This window comes from Chanos chanos, chromosome 6 (assembly GCF_902362185.1).
Source record: "Chanos chanos chromosome 6, fChaCha1.1, whole genome shotgun sequence".
NCBI lineage: Eukaryota > Metazoa > Chordata > Actinopteri > Gonorynchiformes > Chanidae > Chanos > Chanos chanos.
This window is the reverse complement of record NC_044500.1, coordinates 33,920,966-33,948,663: the sequence shown is the minus strand read 5'-3', so window position 1 is coordinate 33,948,663 and position 27,698 is coordinate 33,920,966. Positions and strand designations below refer to the sequence as shown.

Genomic DNA, 27,698 nt, shown 5'->3' with positions numbered 1-27,698 from the left:
AACTGAGAACATTAAGCCTGCACTGCAACAAATAAATGCACTCATTTTACATTTTTTTTCATTATGTCATAAATCGGAATATATTAAATTCTTATTATTGAAAGAGACCTGCTGTAACTTTGAGGAGCTGAACAATGGTGCAACATAATACATTTGACGTGGCTTTGTACTTGCTTTGCAAAACGCTGTCAATAAATTTACGAAAAGGAACAGAACTACAATTAGATTTGCACTTTGTTACCATACACTTTGAAAACCCGCATGAGAAAAGTGGCCATCTCAAGAGAAGGTGACAACACTGCTTTGTCTTCACAGCCAAATTATTAAATTGGATAAAGTAGCAAAAAGTAAAGCAAAATATCCAGTTCTAAGGGAAGAAATAATCAGGAGAGAGTTTGAGTATAGAAGGAGACACTTGGAAAAGGCGAGAGAGCGCATGGCGTTTGAGGGGGAAAGTGAGAGGGGTCTCTCGTCTGTAATGCTACAGGAGCCTTAGGGTAAGCCTGCCTGCAGAGCAGATAGCATAGGCCTCTGTTCCCTCCACAGCCCCCTAACCAGCACGCTCTGTTCAACAAACACTACTCCTAATCTGGCCCAGAGTGGATTAAATCTTGCGTCACCAATGGATCTCCCAGACCGCCCCAGTCCCAATGCCCTGCAGTGCTACCTTTAAGTTTGGCAAAGGTCAGCAGGGCTATGAGGAGAGAGAATGAGCACTCTCCATGTCTGGAAGTTATCTGAGAGCAGCAGAGCACCATCTCACACCTTCACAGATCTACCCGCCAGATATTCGCCTCTGCTGGAAATTGCTAAAGATTTCCCTTCCCAGCGCCGAATGTGGGTCAACAAATTCCAAAGGCCAGTCCTGAGGGGATGATTACGATTACAGCGAATAAACGCCATCTTTAGCCAGTCATTGTCATGTGCAACCAGAGTGGAAGTAGAAGTCAGGAAATATAATTTTTTTTAAAAAAAAAAAATACTGATCAAAGACATTTTTTGTGCATACATGTCGTTTTCATTTATCTGGTCGTAAAATACGAAAAGAAATGTCAAAACACCTTTTTTTTAATGTATCAAATATTGATTATATTTTGACTATATAAGTGTGCATACGCTTCAATTTTTTTTACCAAAATATTACCCACTAAAAAATATTTTTATCCATAAATAACTACATTATACATCAATAACTTTAAAATCTAATCTTCTTATATATTGGTTCTGTCAAATAGCTGTTGATTGGATCTGAACAAGAGCAGAGTAGAATGAAGACACCTCTGCCGCTCCCCCGCTACCACACTGTGCTAAAAGCAGCCCTCATCTGAGGAGACAAAATGACTATTTAAAAATAACAGGGGTTGCATAAATTCAATTAGAGTGTTTTGGTCACGGTGGAAGGCAGCACAGGGCAATTAACGGGCTCGGCGCACTCAGCTGGGAGGACTGGTGGCAGGCAGCAGATGACTGGGGCCTTTCTGTGTGTCACCACATTAATTGGCCAAAGCACATTAATCAAAAGTGAAAAGTAGCTTCCGCCAGCAGGGAGGGATGTGAAACCTTGGAGAGAGAGAGAGAAAGATGAGAGAGAGAGAGAGAGACAGAGAGAGAGAGAGAGAGAGAGAGAGAGAGAGAGAAAGAGAGAGAGAGAGAGAGAGAGAGAGAGAGAGAGAGAGAGAGAGAGAGAGAGAGAGAGAGAGGATAGGTGAAAAGAGAGGGAGTGAGCGAGATTGAGAGCAACAGTAAGAGAGAGACACAGATGTGTGGGGGGTGTCTAAATGAAGAGCAAAGGAAAAAGTGGAGGAGTACACAGTAAAAGATGAAACAAGACTGGCAGAGGAAGAGGGAGTGAGAGCATATGAGAGTAAAGAAGAGAGAGAGAGAGAGAGAGAGAGAGAGAGAGAGAGTGAGAGAAAGGGAGAGAGAAACTGACATTTGAAGTGTTCTGCGGAAGCAGCAAGGGCGTGATAATTGTGTTCAATTAAGAATCTGATTGGCACTGACAGAAACTGGGCACTGACAAGCCAGGCACAGATGAGAATGATTAGTGGGCATTAGAACAAGCTGTCAGTCCTCACCAGCAGCTCTAGCTCCATGAAACACTGCATATGAGGCTTCTCTTGCCTTGGCATCACTATGAAACTCCTCATCATCCATACACAGACATACCACCTTATACAACATACACACTGACACTCTTCAGTCTCACATGAACATCTGCACTCATATCAGGAACGTAAATATTTACTATTATTAATCAATGTTAGTTTTTTGAATATCAAACTACCTTTCAGAACTGGAGTTTCAGCATAGCCTCACGTTTATTATCATAGCGTTTTGCAACAGCAGTAAGTAAATTGCACAGCTGCCTGTTCGGCCTGGAAAAGTGCTCCCTCCCCTTTAAATACTGGCAGAGAGCTTAACAGGCTGCTCGCTAACCAGAGGTTAATATGCCTTCTATTGGGCTGCAATTGAAGAACGCATGGGGTGCAATCCTCTATTCTCTGCTAGTGATATGCTTGAGTGACTATGGGATGGATTCAGCCACTGGGAACAAGAGAATAACTCTCCTCTCTATATCACACACACACACACACACACACACACACACACACGCATCCACAAAGCAACCACAACCTATTCCCCGCACTGCAACTCTCCTCACTTTGCACAGGCACCTCAGTCAAATTAAACGGCAGATTTTATGATTCCACTGGAGTGGTTAGAGTGTGGCGGGCCCGTGGCTGTGGAAGCGTGTGAAAGAGGGGAGCAGAGCAGAGCGCGGCAGATCGGGGAGTATGGGGAGAGCAGGGGTGGGGGGGGGGGGGGGGGGGGGGTTGTTTGCTAAAAACAGCAGGGGACAGCCCCAGTGAAAAATGTCAGGTCAAATTGTTCTTGACAGTGTTAATATCTGCACCTCATAGCGATAATTACATGTAAATAAATAGTGTAATAGCTCTCAGCTGGAGACTGAGAGGGGAGAGCTGCTCCACAAGTCAGCCAGCTGGGGACTGTACCAGCACACAGTCTCATTTTACACAGAGAGAGAGAGAGAGAGAGAGAAAGAGAGAGAGAGAGAGAGAGAGAGAGAGAGAGAGAGAGAGAGAGAAGAGAGAGAGTGAAGGGAAAGATGGAGAAAAGACAGAAATGCAACATCACATGCAAAATGCAGTTGAGTACATTTTGGTTGTGAAGAGATGACATCTGTCACATTCACAACATTTACTTTTACACAGATTCACTTCTACACACCTCAGTCATTTCTAAAACACCACAAATATCCCTCTTTGGGCCAAAATGTATATGAACGTTAAAATTTGTGCAACGCTCAACTTGAAGAGGAACATGTAAGAACATTTGAGGTTCTAACTTACTAGAAGTCTCAGAGAACTTAATTATCCTCTGTAGTTGTGCTGCTTATTTAAAGAGTCGTTCCATAGAAAAATGTGATACAGGAGAAAGATATTTTAGGTTTTCAGCAATACAGCACTGCTAGACTATATGTGTTTATAGATTTAGGAAAGAGGGAGAGGGAAAATGAGGGGGGGGGAAAGAGAGAGAGAGAGAGAGAGAGTGAGTGAGAGAGAGAGAGAGAGAAAGCTCACTGGGGTATTAATCATATCCATGCACCTGTCAGAGTGGCATCTGGAACTAACAGGAAGCACATGCAGAAGGATACCATCCAAAAGGACCAGTCTACTAGGGCAGGTTCACCACTGTCTGCCGCACAGAATGACCTCCGCATCCCCCTGACATTCTGACCTCTCAGCTGTTAGGGCACCACCAAAGCCGGGTCACACCGAGCACAGTTCCCTTCACCTGCCCTTTTGGAGTTTACAGCTCTGTCTTTGGCTTCATAACCACCACAAGCACTGCTGCTTTCATAAAGTTTCTGATCCTTTTTCACACTGCTGGAGAAGTTGCTAACACTATTCCTGAAGTACTTCTTATACTATTAAGGCCACTACTCTTTTGGATACAAGGAGAAACTATTACAATTACAACTAGTAATAGCAGAAGGAGTTACAATTATGGATGAATTTAAAAATATATGAATGATAATAGCAAGAAGGATTTGCAGAAGACAAATAAAAGCAGTGGACTCAACTGAGACCCTGTGTTAGGAAACACAATGCCTTAGTCCTCAGAAATAAAACTACTCCTGTCTCTCTTAGAGTGCTTGGGGAATGTAATTGGTATTCAAGATACGATCAATGTGTGTGCCTATACTTCTATACAATTCTCAATCGTATATAGGCGTTTCTACTGTGTGGGACACACAGCTTGTGAATTGGTCTCAGTCGTTTCCCACTTAAATCCCCATCTTCTAGGATTTGCTGAAATTTATATTGGCTGCCTCTGCAAGATAAATGTAAATCGCATTCCCTTATATTTGTTATTTATCAGGATGCAGCAGCTCACTTTCTGCAGGAAATATCTCTCAGTCGCATACAAACACCCTCGCATTTAAATAGCATTTTTATTGTCCGCCATAGCCTTTCATCTGAGCGACGGGAAAAGCGCTTCCTCTCCAGGGGAGCAAAAAAGATAGAGAGAAAAGAGAGAGAGAGAGAGAGAGGGAGAGAGAGGGAGAGGGAGAGAGAGAGAGAGAGAGAGAGAGAGAGAGAGGCAGTCACTCTATAGCTTCCCAAAAAAAAGAGACAAAACAGTTGGGGGGTGCAAAAAAAAAAGCAAAATGAAATGAAGTGTATCTCAAACACATTTCTTTGGGAGGAGGTAACTCTCCATTTGACTCAGCTGGACACTGTGCTGGGGGAACGAGAGATTGAAGCTAAAGAATACAGACAGGCATGGATCCATCACAGAGAGTCCAACAGGCAGATGAGATTCCTCACACTAGCCTGTCTGGCTATAACCAACTACACTTAAGTCTGTCAGGTAGCCTTACTCAACATGAACATCACAACTGAAATGACAGTGTTCCTCCAGACAAGGAACTTTCTCTGTTTCCACCAAATCATTTGGTTAATCAGCTGTTACAGTGAGTGAACCAAAGTCTGTGTCTTTCAGTTCCACGGTAACCAAATGCAATCTGTGTCTGCTACGGAACTGTTTGAACAAACCAAAGCATAATGGATACTTTAACAGTTCACATACTGTATATTCAAGCTCACTAGAAGGTGAAGAGCTGAGAGAAGACATATGACATGGAAATGCTTATTTTTGTTATGAAAGTTCTATGGAGAACGGTAGCACCCTACACAAGCAGCACCCAAACAGACTTCTCAGCACTGCTCATTTTAGCTGCTGGGTACGATTTGGGGGGCTGATTTTCTTGGCAGGTGCCACATTTTTTTTTTCTTTTCAAAAGCTTCTTACAGATTTTTTTCCCCATTATTGCCAAATATAAACAGTATCAGTTTTAATACCAGTTCTAATTAATAAGTATCTATTCCCCTTCTTGCTCTGGGAGTGCACAGGGCATAGATGTGTGTTAAAGCTCATCCTCTTTGATTTGTTGTCAGTAGAGCTTGCCAGCTGACAATCTGCCCAGTCAGGGGCTTAATGTACTAGTGTTAATAATGTGGGGACTACATGCGTCTCCTGTGCTCATTGATATTCAGGTGCATAATGTCTTGTCAAAAGTCAGAGAGAGAGAGAGAGAGAGAGAGCGAGAGAGAGAGAGAGAAAGACGAAGGAAGCCAACGTTCTAAATTGTTTGGTACGTTTTCTCCTCTTTTTTTTTTTTTTTTTTTGGCAACGCTAGCATAGGCTTCTTAAATATAATTCATCTGGTTTTAAAGAAGGGGGCTGCGCCGCTAATGGAACTCGGGAGAAGCAGTTTGAGTCTCTTCCCTTATCTCTGTCAGACAGTTGTGAGGAGTGGCTGGCGAGGCTGGTGTTAGCGCGAGGCTGGTGTTAGCGCGTTAGTGCGCGGCACAGTGCAGTGCAGGCAGGCAGGCAGGCCTGGGGAAAGGGATCAAAGGGAAGCATGGGTGAGTGCCGTTCTCCCTCTGATCCCCCGGTGCCCAACCCGCTCCCAACAACCCCACGCGACATCCCTTAGCTATACTGATTCCACTGCACTTTTACAGCCTTACTGTACGCTCTCCCTCTCTGCCTCTCTTAAGAATTCTGTCTAACTTGAGAGAGTTTTTTTTTTTTCTTCTTTTTTTCCTGATGTTGATGAATGCTTATTTTAAATGTTTATGTATGTTTTAGTTTGGAATAGACGAGTGCTTTCTCCGCATATCTTCTTTTCTCAGTAAATAATAATAGTTTTTTTAAAAATGCCAAACATTGGTTCTGTGATACATTGTAGCGTCTTACTGTGAGATATAGGGCGTTAAATTAATCAGTATTAACTAAGTATATGAATCTATAGCAAACAGTTGTTTACATAGCCCTTATTACCTATTAAGTTTGTCTACGTTATTGTTTGAACATTATTTAAAATACTGTTTAAAAAATTGTTTAATATTTTCCCTGTAAAAGAGACATGAGCATTGTGTGCTAGAGCATTCTTGAGCAGTTGTTTTCTGCCGTCTCCCAGCAGGTGTCCCTGTCATGCAGTACAGAGGAATTCATCTTAAGCATTTGCCAAGGAACATATTTCCCAAGAGCTGAGTTTTAAAAACCCATTTAGAGAGACTTAATAGTGAGCATGAGTTTTCTATTACCTGACATTGTCTTGGGCACAGCTGAGCAACACTAGAGTATTTGCCCCTATGTGGCCTCCCTTTTGTTCCCCTCTACAAGACAGTAAACTTGTGCATATCTTTCCAAGATAACATCAATTACCAATTTTCTGCTTGATTACAGGATGTTTGAGTGCATTAACTATATCAGTATGGATATTTAAAGGGTCATCAAGACAACATATAACTTTCCAAATCTCTTGTTTGGAAAATAAATACCACTGTAGATTTTGTCTTGTTTCTGAAATTAGAAGCAAAAAATAAAAATAAAAATGAAAAGCATTTAATTGCAGGGAAGGACAGAAAGGAAAGCATGTTTTCAATGTTATGTTTCTACTCCATTCTTTCACTTGTAGTGCTGGCCTTTTTCTCTATCCAACACCTGCTGTGACACAAAATGAAATGAGACTCCCCAGTGCTACATAAAAAAAAAAAAAATCTCCCCATACCTCCAGCCCAGCCAAGCACAGCTTAATGGATGCCATTCTTACATAGCATCACTCCTGGTCCAGCCAAAGTTACTAGCAACGACAACAACAACAACTACCGCCTGTACATGGATAGCTTTTCCACTGGATGTAATGAGAAAATGTGAGCTGTCTGGAGTGGTTATGGGATTGGAAGGGACACAAGCACCTGTCAAGGCCATGGTGCACTGTGGGATTCCATTACCACCTGGCACCTGGCCACTAGAACCCATTTACAGGGAATCGCAAAATTTGGTCAATCTTTACCAGCAACCGGTAGCCTATCAAAAGCAGATACAAGAAGAAATAGCTCAATAGTAAAAACACCCAAGCATATCTCCGCCGAACAGATGTTGTTTGAAAAGCCCCTATATAAGATATTTACTTCCATCTTCAAGAGGGAATATGAAACAGAAAAAGCTATACTTGAACCGATTTTTTTTTCCTTCCCATATCACAGATGCAGAGACAGAAAGGGAACTGGGGAAAAGCCAAGAATCCGAGAGTAGAATTTAGATAGTAGAACAACTCGGTTTTTTTTATGCTTTTTCACTCCAAATTTCCTGTTTTTCTTTGAACAGTGAGATGTCGTATCGGAATCTTGGCGTACAACCTAAACGTTTTTGTTCTGTGTTTCTGAGCTGAATCAGAAGATGAGAAATATGAGAAACAGTAAATAGACATGATGACCAATTTAAAGAAAGATAGAGGTAACTGACAAGGACAGATGCACTGTAGTGTATGTGTGTGTGTGTGTGTGTGTGTGTGTGTGTGTGCGTGCGTGTGCGTGTGTAAGTTTATCTGTGTGAACAGTGAAGTAATGAGTTTGAGCCGGAGTTTCATGCGAGGGCTCTGGCAGAGAGGGTGGTGTAGAGAGTTGGTTTGGCTCTGAACTCTAGCTCTGGTGTCAGAGAACACATTCATCTCCTTACAATGAGAACTGATGGCTCTGCCACATGGTTGCCTCTGCCACAGGGCCAAGAGGAGTTGGGGGTGTTAAAGGGATGTTTGATGTTTGACAGTTGAACAAAAACTACTGAGGGGTGATAGGATCAACCATAACTCACATAAATGTGGAAAACCATCCAAATTCACAACCAATGTGATTCTATCAGACATTTATAGATGTACACATACACGCATGCAATTACAAGCAGGTCAAACTCACCACACTAACATCATCTAGACATTAGCTGCCCCGAGACAAACAACAGACCATTGTTTGAGAAAAAAGTTATAAGCCACAATTCAACAGTTTTCCGCTGTTTCCTAAACAATCTTTGATTTTATGCTCTCACACTAGAGAGAGAAAACATCTGATGTAGACTACCAACATGAAGAGAAAAAAAAAAACCCGACAACTATTTTTATGAATTGCCAAATTCCGTATCCGTTAAAAATATATCCATAAAACAGGGCACCAAAAATTGAATTACCTCTCCTCTCTAGCCAAAAGTCTGCTGCCCTAATCCACAGCGCTAAACAGGAGATGTTTTTAATATCCAAACATGTTTCAGTGTGCTTGAAAAGAGAGCGAGAGAGAGAGAGAGAAAGAGAGAGGATCTCTGGAGCCTGCATTAAATAGTCACATTAATGGAAAAGCTCTCCATGTTGCTGGTTTTTAGGCAGGTTTGCAGCGAGAGCATTAGCACTTAAAGCCACTGTGCCACGATTAACAATCAAACACGCTGCAAGACGCCCATGTTATCCTCTAACGCTCCAGTATAAGAGGAAAGCTCTTTTTTGTCACCAAATCCTTAATTCTTTCTTCTCCACAGAAAGAGGGTAATACCAAGAATGTTTCCAATCTGCTTTAAGAAAAAAAAAATGATGGAAAAAAAAAAAAACTCCCAATAAAACATGTGTGAACGAGGGGGTAATTGTGGACAAATGCAGCATTGAAATTCATTTTCAACTCTTTACACACCATTTCAATCTTATTTTCTGCTTGTTAGCCACATCTTGTTGGTGAGGGTCGGCAAGACTGCCCAGTATTGATGGGTAATTGTGCATAATTCACTCCTCACATGCGATTTGCATCAATACGCATCATTTTTTTCATTGGGAGGTACTTAAGACTCAGCCTTTCCAGTAGCGTCATTGTAAATGATCATTAGTGAGAGACCAAAGAGGATAACATGTAGAATCCCTGTCTTCTGTAAAATACACTTACGCAGCAATGCACAAAGCCACACATTGCAAGAGGCATACAGCCACACACATACACACAAATTTGGGAACGTTTCAAACAAATACACATGATGAAAAAAAAGAAAAACAGACATGCAAATGCTGGCACCCACTGACACATACACATATACACAAAACAACAGCAACAGCAACAACAACAACAACAACAACAACCAAACAGCCAATGAAACCTGTTTGTGTCTTTTATTGGTTCAAAAGCTAATTAGGACAAAGATCTCCACACAACATGTTCAAAGTGTAGAGTAATGACCAAACAAGCAGAGTAACGTCACATCCATGACACAATCACGGAAAGCGTGTGACGGAAAACAATAGAAAATCTAATAAGTGGCACTGCAGCCTTCTACCTCATATCAGTTATAAGCTTAGTCTAATTGGTTCACTTCCTTAATTTTCAGCATTACATTCAGGATGTCTCTGATCCTCACAGTAGGACTCCACAGTCCCAGGAAACATTCATCAGACAGTATAACTAACTGTGCCTTGAACATAATGCCTTTGAATGAGCTGATGATTAAGCTAATTCTATTCAAATAATTTAGGAGTTTTTATGAGATGTTGTTGAGTCAATGAACCCAATAAACATCAGACAAATAGATTAACTCGTTCACCGATTCAGTAAAATTGGGTGGTACGTCATAAAGAGGTACAAAAGCAAAATGTTTTTTGTTAATGTCACATCAAGCACACATAATCTACATGTACAATCTAACCCTCTTTCTGCTCTGAAAATGAGCCTCTGTTCCGAGCGACAGCGGCGGTAGAGTGGATGGCTGTGGACTGACCTGTGGGGAGAGGCCGTTACTGACAGGGTTCATGTGGTTACTGGAGGCCGACGGGCTCATGAAGGTGTCGGAGTAGCTGGAGAAGGTGTGGCGGTTGGACGAGAGGCCGTAGGCAGAGCTGCTGTCTGCGGAGAGACCACCCTGGTGCATGGACGAGGGTGGGAGAGGCTGCGGCCGATGCAACGTGCTGCTGCCATCTAATGCACAGACAAAGGTCAAGAGGGCATGATATCGCACATCCATAAAGACCAGGACTTTACCTGCCTCAGTCAGGGTCAAATATAGGTACGAGGAGTTTTAGGAACATGGTCTTACCCTGTGAGAGTGTAGTACTTGGGTAGGTGGACTCGGGAAGCTGGTAGGTAGGTAAGGTTGGCATTCCAGTGGGAGGGAAACCTCCTGGTAACAGGTGATTAAATGCAGCCAGCTGATTCGCTCCCGCCTGCTTGCGCCATCTGGCCCTCCGGTTGCTAAACCACACCTACAAATGAAAAACGACAGGGAGGAGGTGAGGAAGTAGTTAAAAATTATAGAATCAAAATTATGCCAGACAGAGACAGAGAGACAGACAGAAAAATATTCCTTGTAAAGAACACTCATGCTATTAATTAATTAACAGAACACAGGCTGTAGGGGCTACTTTGAGCCATCCTGTCAAAAGAATCATAAGCAGTCATTTCTAAAAATTTAAGTGCTTGTAAGAAAATAGTTACAATCATTGAGACCAGCACAGTCAATCTCAGTGTGTTCTCTAAGTGTGTGGTTGAGAGTGCATCCCTGTGGGAATGTGCTGTCTTAACACACTACTCGGACCCTGTTGTTCTTCTTAAGTGGCTGAAGCTGTGATCTGTGTAAACAGGCCGCTCTAAGTCACCACCAGAGAGGAAAAGTCATTAAGAGGTCAGGGGTAGGCCAAATGTCTCCACTGCAGACATCTCAAGTATGTTTGTGTACCTGTTAGGCACTTTAAAGAGAGCCAGGGGCCATGAAACTGTGCCAGTGTTTTGACCCTTGCAGGCATTCACACACATGTGCACGCAAACAGGACATAAATATATTCACAAGGTAGTATACACATACGTACATGTATACAAACACACACACACACACACACACACACACACACACACACACACAAGTAAAAAATACGGAAATGTAATATAAATAAAATACCGCAATATTATTTTTATATATTTTTACTGCTCTAAAGTTTTAAGGTTAAGACATCTTCAAACAAAAACAAAAACAAACAAACAAACAAAAAACATTTATTGCTCTGAGAAATCTACAAAATATACTATGTATAGAAACTAATTATGATCACAAAGTTCGTCCAAAGTTAGCTCCTTTCAAAAATGACACTAAACCAAAACAGTCCTCTTTAAACGGGCTAATTTACACATTCTAAAAAGGCTTCTGCTTCAACAAAACATGAATATAATTAGGCTTTTTGAAAAGCCAACCTGCTCTATTTCACCAGGACAAGGCCCAAGCCCCTGTGTGTGCAAAAGGTTGAGCGACATTGATCTATGCCCTGCACAGGCACTTCTTCCCGGTTTAATACACTGTCAGTGCAGTTCATCTACTGTTGTGTTTCAAACGGGCCGGTCCATTGTGAGAGCAGATGAAAGACGGGGACAAAGGCTTCTCAATACGCTGGGGTGAACACTAGGCACAAAGAGGGGGCGTCCCTTTTAAACAGGCCTTTAAGAGTCGCACTTTCATGGTATGCACACAAGGACACACTCTATTCTGTTGATACGGCACCGTAGAGACAGTCGCTCTACAAACACACTTACAGAAGCACAAATACAGACACACACACACACAGACACACACGCACACACATACACACATACACAGAACCTTTATCTACATTGTGTATGTGCAAAACTGTCAGAAGAGCCTGGTAAGAGCTAGCATCTCATTCAATGGCTTCAATAGATCTTTAACATTTGCTGCTTAGGATGACTCTTACCCATCTGTCATGTGAGTTCAAAACATTCAAAGTTTTCTCCTTTTTTTCAAACACTCAAAGAGGGTGTGAAGAGAGGAGAGACACCCCCTCCCCCACTCCCTCTTTCTCAGAGGCTTGGGAGGGAAGAGTTTTCCCCGTAGTCAAGTCTGAAACTGATTCCTGCGTTGTTTGCACACTCACATATAACTATAACATATTTTATTGTGCAATTTATAAACAGATTCATGCATTACAAGACATGCATGACATTTTATATTTCACAGAATATATTATTTTCACAACATATATTTTTCATGATCTTTGTGATGTCGTCTACAAAAATGTCTTAACTGGAGCGTATTGCATTTTATAATTTTTATTATAGATATTCACTATACTAGATTTAATGTGTGAACATTATTATATAGTGCATATTTCAGGGTCTGTAAGAATACAAATCAGTCAAGTCCACGGATATTGCTGTGATACACTTGAAATCATTATTTGCAAATGTTCTTTGGTTTCATTTTTTGAGCCATATTTCATAGCTTTTTCCAAAACCAGACAAGTCAATGTGTGGAAACAGCTTTAGGTGTAAAATCCAACTCTTTTTGATAACAAAACATTGGCTAAGCGTTGGTGGTTTCACGTGCACAGTTGTTACTGGCTCTATAGTGAAGTACTGGACTGTGGTGTTGAATATAGCAGAACTCCTGCTGCGACTGGGCCAGCAGTCAGTGTGACTGAGCGGTGGGTTAGGCCGGCGAACGGCACCTCGTAGTCCTACACCCACCCCCCCCCCCCCCCCCCCCCCCAAACTAACCAGCCCTGCAGAGCCACCTCACCTGTCACCTCCGCTCTCCCCTAAAGATTACACCGCCCTTTCATCTCCACATCAACCTCCTACTCCTTCATTTATTTTCAGGAACATATTTACTACTGTTGTGTTCAAATGATAAAAGATGAAACACACAAAAAAAGCATGAACCCATTCAAAAGCTCCAAAACTTCTCTCTACTCCTCTTTCTCTCTCTCCCTGCACATACACAAGCACACGCACAAACACAGACACACAGGCAGATTTACATACAGGAGTGATACTAGACAATCTGTAATATGCATAATGTGGGTCTGAATTTCAGTTTTCATAAGTGATTCTGTGAGGGGATTGGAAATCCTCTTCAGTCTCTTAGTCTGGGCCTGTCATTTCTGTGGCTTTAGCGACAGGCAAAGAACTGCGTGCATGTGTGTGTGTGTGTGTGTGTGTGTGTGTGTGTGTGTGTATGTGATGATGTCCTAAGATCTTGTGCCCTTGCCATGTGGTCGTCATGGACACCCATCCACCCTAATCACAACGGAGCCTGTGAAGCCTCTCTGTCTAAGTGAATTTACGCTGAGCCTTTGAACGAATGCGGCGTCACCGAGGTACACAAGTTAACTCAAATGCCAGTGACTGTTGCTCTATCGAGTTAAAACTGGCAAACATTGAGCCCTATGTACCCATATCAGTCCATTTGTGTTTGGCGTACGTGCTTAAAGTGGTCAGGGGGGTTGTGGGAAGACTCTGGCTGGGTCTGGGCCACACCAGTGGATGTCGCTGAGCAGGATTTGGGGCTACACTCTGGAACTTGATCACAAAGTCACCTTGGAACACAGACTCTCTCCAGCTCTCTGCAATCCAGCCTAATTCCTCCACAGAGAAGAGTCTCATCCCTCCCCCATGGAGGCCACATGTGTAAGCCTGCAATGCTGCTCCTCCTGCACCCTGGACACTTTCTCTCTCTCACTCACTCTCTGTCTCTGTCTCTCCCCCGAGAGACTATTGAAGGACAGGAGAGTGGCAGGAACAGAGAATGAACAGATGAAAAGTATAAACTGTAATATCTAAACGGTGCCTCAGCTGGTGCAAAAGTAAGGCATTGAGATAGATGCTGAACCACACACACACGCACGCACACACACACACACACACAGCCCTAGTGATGAAACGCCTCAGTGTCCTAACTGACTTCTCTTTTAACTGGAGGCATAAGATTCATTTCTAGGAATTTGTTTGCAGCTATTAAAAAGACAGTTGTTCTGTTCTGTGTCTCTATAAGTGTGTTTGTGTCCGCGCATGCACGCGTGTGTGTTTGTGTGTGTGTGTGTGTGTGTGTGTGTGTCTATGTCTGTTTTAGTGTAAATCAAAACATGTGGAATAGTGATATAACTCATGGGTTAAGTAGCACATGGCCAAAAAATTTCGCCCCCCTCTGTCCACCATAAGAGTCTTGAGAGATTTGTGTTTACTGCTCACACCTGTCACGCATAAATGGGATAATATTGCATGCACAAGCGCAGCGTTTTTTATTCCTCTTTTTTACAGGATGTTTCTTGCACTCGTTCTCTTGTTCGTGAGAGGAGCGTTGTCCTGCGCCAATGACTAACACATACACATTCAGTTCCTTCATTTCTGCCCCAAGGCTCACTCACTGTAAACATGGCACTCTTAAATCCAACAGACTGGTGGATCAGATTCCATTATCGCTGATTAAACTGATAAGTAATGCCAAGTATCTTCAGTGTTCTTCAGTGGGATCTCTTTCTTCTTAATCCGCTCTCTTATCATCTAAGAACATATTGATTGGAGATGACTTTTTTTCCCTTTTTTTTTTTGAAAGGATAGGGCTGTCCATTGAGTGGGCCAGTAGGTTTAAAATAAAATTAAAAAAACAACAGAGACGTCTGCTTCTATAAGAAGCCACATTTTCAAAAATAGCAGCCAAGCAAACTGTGCGCCTGACTAAGATCAAACATGAGTCCTATATTGGCGATGCTTCTGTCTTTCCCTCTCCCTCTCTTCCTCTCTCTCTCTCTCTCTCTCTCTCTCTCTCTCTCATTCACTCATGCTCTGCCTGCCAGACTGACACCATGCTAATTAGCGTAGCTGGGAGTATGAATCACGAGGAGGAGAGAAGGATTATCTTGATAAGTATCATGAACACAGAGACACTGAAAGAAAGCCATTTCAATTCTAATAATCAGAAACTGTTCAAACATTCACTACGCATGCATTGCAACAATTTTGCCTCCACAATCTTCGTAAATCCTATTCATTCTTTTAAGGCACAAAAAAAAAAAAACCCAGACTCCCAGGAACAGGGGCTGCCTTTTGGGCTGAGTGGGATTTCTGTTCCCCTGCGTTTTAAAATACAAGCTCCAGGGACACAAATCAGCATGTACTTAATCTAAACACTTTGATCAACTCTGTCTTTTTTGTGTCTTTCAATTCAATCAGTATTTGTAAAAGTCTAACCATATACATTATATACTATTAGAATATCTAACACAGAGTTTCAGTATATGTTACAGGCTACTGGAATATCTAACATGGAGTTCCCACATGGCTGGTCTTGTCTTACGGCACCCACTTGTGTGTTATAAGTCAAGATAAGCTAAGCCAACAAACATCCTTAAATACTGCAAATCTCCGAAACCATTTTAAACTGAAATGATGAGTAAACCTCATTCACAAAACCTAAAACCATAATACTTAATTAAAGCCTTAAATGGATATTCAGAAAGTCAGGTTTTCCTGGTGATATCATATAAACAGGGGTGTGCTGGCTGATTCTTTAGTGCTGGATGATTGATTAGTGCAAAGTTTGCCACTGAAAAAGGAATGTGTCATGAAGATTCACGATTCACATGTTGATCCAATCCACCATCAGTTAGAAATGGTAATTGGTACTACATCAATATCTGTATTTTCTCTTTTCTATCACTTTTCAGAGCCTGAGTATAACTCTCTCTGGTACAGTAATATTTAGCACATTGGTGACTTTATTAAAAGTGTTGTCTTGATTGACTAATTATCAGTGTATATTTTCTTGATGTGTGAATTGTACTGTAAATGGATAAACTGATTACGAGCATCCCAAAACATAAATCCGAAAGGCAGAGTGACTTAAGAATACGAGGGAAACATCCTGCTCATCCAGCGCTAGAAAGATGTGCAACTCCCAGAGAGAGGGACACCAAACTTACTTGCCAAATTGATTTTTCCGCTTCATAAAAGACGATGCTTATACCTTATTAGATTGCACTAACTATAATGGCTACATGCAGAATGTTTATTAGTAGTGAAAGGGGATCTATGTGACAGACTGGGTGCACGGGCCAGCACCGTGGCTCTGATGAGCTTTAAACCATGTAGAATCTGCCTCAGCCTCTTAAAGTCTTCAGCCTAAGTGGAGGAGAAGTTAATTTACTTCATCTGGGAGAGGTGACTTATGACTGTCTCCAGCCTCTGTCCTCCCTGCAACCCTCTCAACCTTTTTCTTTTTCATCGCGATGAACAGCCTGATCACCTGGTTGCCTTCAGAGGGCCTTCTCTCTCTCTCTCTCTCTCTCTCTCTCTCTCTCTCTCTCTCTCTCTCTCTCTCTCTCTCTCTTTCTGTGGAATGAGGAATGACCTAACTGGCTGTTTGTGTCAGGAGTATATTAGATAGTGTTTGTCTTCAGCAGGACAATACTGTGATTAGGCAAAAGAGAGAGCGAGAGAGAGAGACACACACACACACACACGCACATATAGAGAAAGAAAGTGAAGGCAAAGGCAGGACTTTATGGCTCAGTCACAACCTCTCTGCCTCTCTTGGGAAGCTCCCATCGAGTCACGCCAGCCTGGAACTGATCTGTCTGAGATATGAATCAGATCCCACCATTTGTCAGAGCAGGGCAATAAAACCCACAGCAGGACAGGGGATGGCCTCAGGTAGCAGTGTGTGAGGGGGCAGTGAATCCTGATGAAGATGGATGGGATGAGGAGTCTCCTGAGAAGGACTGAGCCATGTGTCTGATACTGGAAACCATGCTCTACAATACAGTGGCCTACGGACACAGCAGAGTACAGTCAACACTAGTCACCTCTCACGTAATCATTAATCTGTCGCTGTTAGAAAATCAAGTGATAAAACCCAAAAACAGAGCGGGCAGAACATCTAAGAAAGCATAAGCAGTGTAATGTACAGGTCAACAGACCTCTCTAACTCTCTCTAACCTCTACAAACTCTCCATCTGTGAGAGGGCAACGCTAGTAACAACAAGCAAAGGACAGAAAAAGGGGTCCAGACCGTAGCGTGTTAGCTAAACAATCTGTAAGCAGCTGGATAACACAGCCAGCCCCTCTTATGTCCAGTAGAGTCCTAAATCTGACTGACGGAGTCTGGGGATGGCCTCAGGAGTGCCGAAAAGGATGGAGCAGATGAGTCAGGCTGCGGGGAGGCCCCTCTTTTTGGCCTCACTTTCAACCCTCTGCCCTCTTTTCCACTCCTGTTCAACTGACGTGCTGGATGGGTCCGCACAGCTGGGGCAGGGTAGGTCACAACCCAGGCCAAAGGTCTGTCCAAGAATCAGGCTAAGCAAAGCTCCCTATACAAAAGACTGTCCAAAAACCGGGCCAAGCAAAGCTCTCTAAACAAAAACCTGCAGGTTTGTGCGGAGCTAAATCAGTAAAAATCCACCTCAGTCAACTTTACCGCTGTCCTTTCCATCAAAAGTCGCCTTATCAGAAATGTCTAGCATCGACTCACATCTGTCATTTTACCCGCTATATTTGGACATTTGTAAAAGTGGCTTTTTTGCAGTACATCAACTCATGGATCATTTCCTTTTTAAGTGTGATAAGTGAGCCCACTGGGAACATGGATATTCTACCATAATGTTCTCGGTGGTCTATATAAGCCTGCTCTAACTCTCTGAATATTTGAGCAGATGGACAGAGTTTTACTAAACAGATGCAGAGAGCAGAGCTAACAACAAAACCACACATGACTCCAAGAAAAAAAAAAAAAAAGAAAAAAAGAAAAGGATGTTCACAATGAGCTCCATAGTTCATAGCAGACCCTCCCCCTCCCATGGCCACCCGCTGAACAACATTAAAGACCTATGGCCATTATTTACTTTGGTTAACCAGAGTCACTTTCTTAGAGTGACCTTTTAAGAAAATTAAGTTTGAGTTGACCTTTGGAAATTTTCAAAGTATTTCAGAATTAGATTATGAGGAAAATTGCATTAACAAATTATATCCATGACTCAAATACCTAAGGTTTTCACATGACATCCTTTAGCTCCATTATCGAGGGAAGAGTGGGGAAAATGTCCTTTTCGTTCTTTGGCTTGTCCAAATTTTTTTTTTCATGTTCTGTCCTTTCTCATTTGCATCAGTTGCCATAAATATGCACACATCCCCCAGGGACACGCTTCTGAACCTGAAATGTTCAACTGACCTACAAATATGGCCTGAGAATAAACACAGGATGCTTGTATAGGAACAGCCACGTGGTTTCTCAATGACCAATTACGGTCAGGTTTACAGTTCTCTCTTTCTTTTTTTTTTTCACACCCGATGCCTAGCCACCACTGACGTCACTGCTAATGTCATTAATAGTGTGTGCTGAAGAATCCGGTCCTGTTCTGGAATGTGAACCATGTTTTTTGGTGTGTGCAATGTTATGCTAATCTAACACAGTCTTTCTTACTCTCTCTCTCTCTCTGTCATTTATAAATCATAATAGCCAAAACAGTACAAAATCATTTTGGATAGCACCATGTATGCAATATTATGTCTGTATATCATGCTTAACACATGTGTAGTATAAATTCAATACCACTGTCCTTTTTGTCTTCCTCTTCCAGTGTACCCAGGAGAATATTTTAAAATATAATATACTGCAAGAAAATAAGCATAAGATAAATCTTTCAGTATCCTCCCATGAGCAAGGAAGCAACCATTTAGACACATATGTCTTTTTTTTTTTTTGCTTAAGGAGACAGACAAAGACATATGTGGAATGAGTTACCCTGACTGTGAGTCTGCGCTGGCGGGGACACAGAGCACAGAGAGAAGGAGGGAGTCCAGGGAGGGCAGAGAAGCGGAGATAGAGATGAGGGTAATGGAAGAACTGTTTCGACTACCCTTTCCCTTTCCCTTCTTTTTTTTTCACAAGCTTTTGATTGATTAATGTTGTTGTCAGGGCACTGTGTCCCCAGAGAGGATGAGGGATCCTCTCTGATATGCAGAGGGGTTTACAAGCGACGGCATCCTTTCAAGTGCTGGGAAGAGATCCCGGCTAAGAGGAGAAATGAGAAATCCATCAGGAATGTATTTTGTCTCTTTCTCTGTCTTTTCCACCCCTCCCCCCCCCCCTCCCATTCTCCACCAGAGCAGCTGTTGCCATAACTCTACTGTATTTGCCTTTATCGTTACGTAAACTGCAGGACACATGTGCTGTCAGAGAGTATCTTTGAGACATGGGCACTAACAAAAATGGGCAAGGCTCCTAAATCCAGCTGATGTCTGACAAATAGCAAAGAATTTATTGACGCAAAGACCATTAAAAGTGTCTGAGCTCAAAAAATATACTCTAAACAGGGAAAATAAAAAGGAGCCTGTGAATTAGATGAAAATGGAGAGAAAAGAAAAAAACGCCAGTTTTCAAAATAAACCAGTGACCTCCTTCCCCTAGATTTGTAGAAGCAAACTATTTGTTTTAATTGCAGGTGGTGTATATTGACTGAAAGATATATTTAAATGATAGTATATCTAGACTGAACGCACACTGAATTATCAACAGTTTGCATAGAGGCATCTAATTTTATATATATTCTTTTATTAGTGTAAACAAAAAAAAAGCACTGCAAGATATTAAAAAGGTCAAAGTGAAAGGTTAAAATCCATCTCTACTGCAGTGCCTTTTCATAACTGATATTCAGCTTCGACTAAAAGCATTAAAAGACAATTAAGTTTAATAACAAACTGTGTTGGCCTAGTCAGCAGAGAACATTTCTGATTGTGTATGGACACTTGCCAAAGAACTCCAACTGACTCTCCTCTCACCGCATTAACAAAGTGAGCAGTGAATCCATTCATGGCAAATCTCACTGGGCTCTAGGGAAGACTTGTTGATTTGATGAAGGGGTTGTGAAAGTGCACACATAAACTTCGGCATGTTTGATGTTCCCTGGCTTTCACAATACAATAAGTTGCCCTTCGTAAGTGAAGGAGCGGAAAGGATCCAAATCCAAAAAGGACATAAGCGGAGATGGGATTCGTCAGAACCATACAGCTGCTTCAGTTTGTCCGAAGAATGTGTTCAGAAGAACCATCTGTCAGCTCTCATTCATCACAAAGAATTCTTATAGGAAGAAAGTTGTAAAGCTGTGTAATTCATTGCATTTAGTAAATGTGTATGTAAGTGTGTCTTGTGCACGTGTGGGTGTGTGTGTAAGCCTACACGATAATGTGCGTGTGTGTGTGTGCGTGTGTGTGTATGTGCATGTTTCTCTAAGTTCTGTAAGTATGCCTCTATATTAGCTTGTTACTAACCTGCACACGTGCTTCTGTGAGTTTGGTCCGTTGAGCGAGTTCCTCTCTGGTATAGATGTCTGGGTAGTGTGTCCTCTCAAAGGCCTTCTCCAGCTCCTCCAGCTGCTCAGCAGTGAAAGTGGTGCGACTGCGCCGCTGTTTCCTCTTCAGGGGCAAATCTGGTTCTGACTCCACATCTGAGCCCTCATCTGTTCGGTTGCCTAAGACATATGGAGAGCAGGTTATTCACTCAAACTGTGGAGGAGAATGGCACACAGGTTGATAACCAAACCTGATGTGGCTTCACGGCTGGGCAAAGATATCTGATCAGCAGCAATACAGAGACACATGAATAACATCCAACATTATTATAAGCATCACTATAATTTAGGTACAGCTTTGACGAACACTTTTACATTACTACTTTTATAATTCCACCTTGGTGTCCCGTTTTCCTTCTGCATTAAAAGAGCCCAAAAATACTGCTCTGTTGTGTGTTCTTCACATGTGAGAAGCATTCAGAGACCTAATCCTGCAGCACAGCCCTACAGGCTTATGCAGGGTGCTGCGAGGGTGAGGCTAATCTGCACAGGACACCTTGCTATTCCATGTCCTCCTATTCTCTTATACCAGCCTGGGGCACTGTGCTAAGAGGGCACTGTGCTTAAATAAGTACGAGACAGTTTTGCTCTGGGGCCATTCAATCCAATGCTTTGTGTTTCAAGCCACTGTTGAAAATAAATTACAACATATCTACGTTACTTTTTTTTTTTTTTTTTTCAAAGGCAGCTGCAGATGACAGTTGGCTGTTTGCATTTTAGCCAGGGGAATATCTTTGCTACACAAAGCCAAGCTCTATTACAGTTCAGGCCAAAAGAAGCATTTGTAAGCTGAGATAGAGTGTGTGTGTAGTTATATTACCACACTACATTACCATGATAATTGATCCAGAAATTGCATCATAATTTATTTGTGAACCTCCTCTGTATATCTATTCATAAAACCCCTGGTCTTTCAAACATCCTGTCACAAAAATCACACTCCTACATTTGCTTACTGAGACAACCAAATGTTGACAAGTAGCACAACATGCCAATGTTGCTTTAGGCCCTGTGGTCTTGCATCATCCTCCCTGTGAAGGGAGGAAGGGAAAAAGAGAGTGAAGGAGCAGAGAGATGGAGAGCTCCAATCACCTTCCCCCGCAATGCCACAGCTGCCATGGAGGAGACAAATCTCCTTTGAGCTGCTCTCTTTCTGTCTCTCCACTGTGTTCCCACTGCTGTTGAACAGGCAGCAGCATGCTCGGCCACTTCACAGCGTCTCCCTTTAGCCTGTCTGGCCTCAGCATAGCGGCTCCCCTCTAAAATTCCCCATCTGCCAGTGATGCTGAGGTACCACAGCCAACAATAGAGGTGATAAAGAGTGTCCGTGAGGATGCGTGCATGTATCTGTGAGTGTGTTGGTGTGTGTGTGTGTGTGTGTGAGTAAGATAGTGTGAGCGTGTATGTATTCAGAGTTGTTTGTATGTCTGAGGATATGTAAGCATACTTTCAATATGCACTGAAAGGATAAAAGGAGCTACGCTGCCTCCAAAAATCATTGTATTACTAAAAGACCAACCAAACTGGCTCAGTCTCAAGTCCTGCTCTGGAGTTTAATTAAACAAGGAATTAGGGGATTATATGGAGACTATCATTACAGGCCACTCGAGGAGTCTTCTCCGAACGTCTTTTTGTCTCCCCAAGCTCCAGCTCAATGATCCTCGGCGGATTACATGCGGCCGCAGGACATGAGTCCGCATTCATTAAATCAATTCTTTCGTCTTTCCTTTTAATAAAGATTGATTTTTTTTCAGTACTGGCCCACACTCCAGCAAAAATACCCTTGAACATACAAAGTTGAATATGTACATATACAGGATATCCTTTTGTTGGTTTTCATGAGGATGCTGCACAGCAATTTGCTACTAACACGCCATGACAACACTTGAGACTGGCGCAGTGGTCTATAGATCACTTTCCAAAGTCACCTCCATGTCCTGAGGGGGAGGGGAGGACGTGCTGCTGTGTTTCTGCTCGTCTCTCCGAACATACAATTCTCCATGTGACTAGATTCCATTAACTCTTCTCGTCTTCTTCTCTTTGTTTGCTTATACTAGAGTATTCAACTCATGTCAGCCTCCTTCACTTAATATGCCTACCTACATAATGTTTACTAACTGGTCTTTGTCTTTTGCGCATAAAAAACCGAGCTGAAATTATGCACTCTATTAGCATTAGAACTGCCGCATTTGAGGCTTAACTTCTCACTCGCGTGTTGAAAAATGAGTCTGCAGGCACCTAGGTCTGGTTGCTCAGAGCACAAGCAAAGTCTGGACATCACACACCCAGGACTGAAGGTTAACAGACACCCTGACACAGTGTTTAGAATTATGGTAATGAAACAGACAGCAGTGCAGACAGAGGGCAGAGATGCAGAATTCATCTTTATCTCAGCGATATCTCATGACGTGGATGCTAGGTTCTATCAGGGGAACGGGAACCGCAAATAGGCTGAAATGGGTTATGGCAGAGACGTAACACAGTAAAAGCATATGGTGCTAGTTGCTAGAGAAGCCCAGTGTGATACATCTGACCAGTTATGTCTTATGCAAGATAGTGCTGGGATCATTTTCCTTTAAACCCTGAGAGAATATACCCAACCGCGCACTGTCTCCTACATCCATATCATTTTTGCAAGTGTGCTGTGAAAAGTGTACTTGTTAAGTATGTTGCACTGAAACTATCCGACTGCCTGATTGTCAATATTTGAAACAAAGTCTGGATAAAATAAAGCCCTCAAAAAAGATGTATCCTGACACATCACTTATTGTTTGTTTTTACTGTAGCTAACGGAGGACAAAATGGAGGCTAATTATCACCTTCAACATGAATCCCTCAGGATGTCGAGGTCAATTCATAAACACTTCTCCCTGTTTTAAAACAATACGGTACATCCTGATTAATCCCCCACATAATGACACTGCTGTAATTCCATTTGAAGGTTCTGGGGATATTGATAAAGCACTCAAGCTTTGCCTGCTCACTTATCATGCAATTAGAGCCTAATTATACTCAGGGAGTGTTACTGCCAGGATGGGTTTGCCTCCAGGGCCCCATGTGATCTTTAACTAAATATTGACTTTCTGAACGCAAAATATTTTAATGGCCATGGATCAGGTGCATAACAGATGTTCCGTTGATTTTCAAGTCACACCACACTACATAACGCTAACCATCATGAACAAAAGACGGGGATTACAAAGATCTGCTCTCACTCAACACAGGGAATTTGTGTGTGTGTGTGGGATTGTCTTTTTCATTCAATACATTAATTATGATCAGGTCTTCTGTTCCCGAGAGGGATCGTAACATGCTAACTAGCTAGATATTTAATAGTCATCAGTGCTAGTACTACACAAAGCTAATGTGTTTTGACATATGCTACATATTGCGAGCTGGTTCTCTGCTTGGTTGGCTGTCATCACCATAGTTACAGAGCTGATCATGGGATGATTTTAATCTGTGCTCTTTCTCACATTTATATTCTGGATTTTCAAGGCTACGGAAAAGAAAATTCAAGTTAGCACAGAGCAAAATTTCACTGCTGCTAGCCATACTATAGAAAAGATGGCTAAGTGTAGGAAATCAGCATTGTTATACCCTTATGTGTAGTTTTTGCTCAAACGAACCGGTGCAAATAAATTCAAATATAAATAACACAGATTCACATGTGTCCATTTACATCCATTTGTGTTCATTAAGCTTTGCTTTTTATGCTAACACAGCTCATATCAAAACAGTGACTGCACATTCTGTTCAGACTCCAGACATATGGGATATCCATCAACCAAAAACCTCTCCTCTAGCCATCCTGCTCCTGCGTTGTCATTTTACAATTCGTTAGACAGTCTCCGGCTCCTCCACTCTCATTGCTTTTCTCCAGAGGCCTTTCAACTAAGACCAGAGGTTACATAGTCAGTGGTGGTATAGCCATGATCAACTCCACCTCTGAGCTGGACAGTTCATTAACTATGGTTACTGTGATAGATCATCAACACCATAAATCTCTGGTTGTTGACATTCATAATCGTGCTATGCCGAGCGATAATTTCCATATGCGTAGAAGTAGAATATAGTGTAGCATCTATCATCTCTCAACAAATACTGCTATACTGTTGCACTCTACACATACTGTAATATGTAAGTTTGACTGGGAACTGGTTTTAGTTGCATCAGCCAGTAAAAGCCTCCCAGACAATTGATTTAAATATAACATTCTAACATCAGAGTACCAGAAGGATGTCAAAGATTCTTAATAAAATATAACAGTTGAAAAGCACATTTAAACTAGAATAGGAAGTGCAGATTTTAACTTATCACTGGAACCCCATGAATTAGTCAGGGATAGCAAATGATAAAAAGCCTCCATGACATTGTGAGGGAGGTAGAAGCAGCTTCATCCTCATCTGTTAGATTGCCTTTGAATCAGTATTAGCTCAACATTATGGTAGATTCCATGCAGCCCTTTTTATTTAATACCGTAACCAATGGCCTCAATATCAGCTGTACCTTGCAAACTACCCAAGACAGAGGGACAAAAACAGTCAGGGCTTTTGCAGTGCAGCATTAGCTCATAATGGCTCATTTTGAAAAGCATATTAGTTCCAGCATAATTACAATCAGGCCTCACGCTCAGTATTTTACAGGCATTCAAAGGACCAGCCTTGGAGCACCAAACAACACCAGTTGAGTGTAACTGACAACATATTTCTTCCCCCCCACACATTCCCACAGGACAAAAATAACAGCCTATCTTTTTTTTGTTGTTGTTTACATGTTTATTTTGTATATGTCTTTTGTTGAAATTGATGTCACAATTATACTTTTTGTCAGTCACAGGGAAGGGAAAAAAATGTCATTATACAAGCAACCTATAATGAGCGGTATTTCTCAGTGATCTGATTTGCTATCTCTGACATCCATCTGCCTTGCTGCAATCTTTCTGGCTTGCAGCCTGAATATAAAGCTCCTTTCCTTTCCTCAGGTCTGTTTGGGATTGAACCTCAGATACTGGTGTCCCCACGGTAGAGAAAGGTTTGGGGGTGGGGATCGTGCAGGAAGATCAAATAACAGACATGGGAATTTGCATTTTTGGAGATCGCTCCTGAATTTACTTTCTTTTTGCACTCCAAAGTGTTTGCCAAACTCACAACTTGCCAAAAGATAATGGAAAAGTGCCATTTTAAGATTTCTAAAAACAAACATCTTAGTTAAAGGCATGTGTCTATCTGTGTTTGAATTACAGTTTGTAATCTGACGATATTACTCATCAGGCTGAGGAAAAAAGAGTTCTACCCTGACTCCATTTCATTTGTACAAATCAAATCTGAAAAAACGCTATCACGTGTGTCTATATGGTGGTTCTTTTCTTCATCAGAGTACAAATTAGGTCCAACTCCTACACAACAAGTTTACAGGGGAACAAATATTGAGACAAGATTCAATGCGCAGCTCCTTTTGAACAAGGTCACCGCAGGTATTATATGATTCGAGCAAGCAAACGGACACAAAGGTGTTTTAAACTTGCAGTGTGGTGCAGGTGGAGTGGGTGCAGGTGGAGTGGTGGAGTAACTCGTTAAATCCTAGTAGAGGGCCTCCTTATTTGCACAAGGAATCTCGAGATATAGTATAAGGGACAATTCATCTGGGCATCAGAGCTAACCAACAATAAGCTTAAGTGCACCTCTGTGTATTTTTTTTTTTTCAACTGCCCCCAACTGTCAGCTCTCTCCTTGTGTCTCATTGTCACTGTCAAACATGGTCTCCTACTCTACTCTCTTGCATGAAAAAGGAAAAAAAAAATTCCTCTGCTTTTCTTTTTGCAACATTGGGATAAAAATCACATCCTTTAGAAATGAAGCAGGAGCAGTGACAAAAGGAGGGGAAAAAATGACAAAAAGGGGGGAAAAAAAGAAAACGAAAGAAAGGGAGGGCCTATAATCTTTGGCTCCCACAACAAACAATTAGACCCTTTTTTTTCAGTGAGGTAGAAAAAAAAGGGAGATTTAATGGAAGAGAGAAGGGACGAAGAAGCGGCAGAGGCGCTGGTCTTTTATGGCCCCTGTCATGTGCATGAAGGCGCAGTGTGTCCGTAAGAGTGCACGCTCACCTCCAACAACAGAGCGAGCACAGTGCCTCCCACTTCTTTCAGCCTGTATAGGCACAGCACCACAGGGGGCCATTAGGACCTGAATAGAGTCCTGACAAGCCCGCGCAGCTCAGTGGGGTATCGATAAATGCTGACATATTGACTCCCTACACCCCTGTGCCAGGCGACCGGGATGCCTGAATATCAAACCGTGAAGGTCTCGAAGTGTATTTTTGTTGTTGTTGTTTTTTGTTGTTGTTGTTGTTCTCTTGATTTTGCTTACCTGTATGCATAGTTTATCTTTTTTTTTATTACAGCTTTGTTTTACTTTTTGGTCGGGGTGTTACTTAAAAAATCCGCCGTGGTCAACTTAAACGTGTGTCTCCTTCAACAAAATGTACGTCTCCTTGTGTAACAATGTTCGATTACCTCAGTATGAATTTTTTTTGTTGTTGTTTTTGTTATTTAGACTATGATTAGTGATATACATTTACTTATGCACTAATGAAATTTGCATTTATTATCATTTTTCCCTTAGAACGGTTTAAACAAAATTTTTGGATGCGTGAGCTTACGTGAGTTCGGATAAAGAGTGCTAAGAAAGAATGAATCCAATAGGGCTCTTCTGATTGTCAGAGCTAAGTTCCTGAGAGTCATGCTACCTGCTGCTGTGTTAAGAGGCCCTGATCAGAAGGAGCGGGGCTTAGCTTTACACCAGGTCCCCATCCTCCTTTTTGTAAAATGGGATTTCATTTCCTGAGGTTGGGTCCCTGCTAATTAAGGTCACAGCTAAAGTAATGAAATTAAGAAAGACCACAAAGTAAAAGGAAACCCAAAGGGATCTTTGCCAACTACCACTGCAGCATAAGCCCCTACAAAGGCTCTGAACAGAGGCAGTGCAGGAAATCAAATACTAACTCTGGGCTTTGAGTGGATGCCTTGAGAAAGGCCAATTTATTTTTCTGGAGAACGTAAAGGATAGAATGGTTTCCACTGAGCTGGAATGCATAGAAGCACGCAGATATGTGCCTCAAGGTAGTTTCCTTCTCCACTGAAGCCAAGGCATTGTTTTTCATCGTACAG

General features: G+C 42.0%; 1 protein-coding gene across 3 annotated transcripts in view; it reads right to left on the bottom strand.

The window, feature by feature from the left end:
- The window catches only part of pax7a (paired box 7a), a 50,010-nt gene that overhangs the window by 5,736 nt on the left and 16,576 nt on the right, over positions 1-27,698 (bottom strand). For 2 of the 3 annotated variants that reach the window (XM_030776116.1, XM_030776117.1), the window contains exons 5-7: positions 20,448-20,647; positions 10,438-10,603; positions 10,123-10,319 (exon numbers count right to left, since the gene is read on the bottom strand). In XM_030776116.1, coding sequence (XP_030631976.1) covers positions 10,123-10,319; positions 10,438-10,603; positions 20,448-20,647 — 563 coding nt within the window. The remainder of the gene's footprint in view (positions 1-10,122; positions 10,320-10,437; positions 10,604-20,447; positions 20,648-27,698) is intronic. The other variant, XM_030776118.1, reaches the window with a different exon arrangement.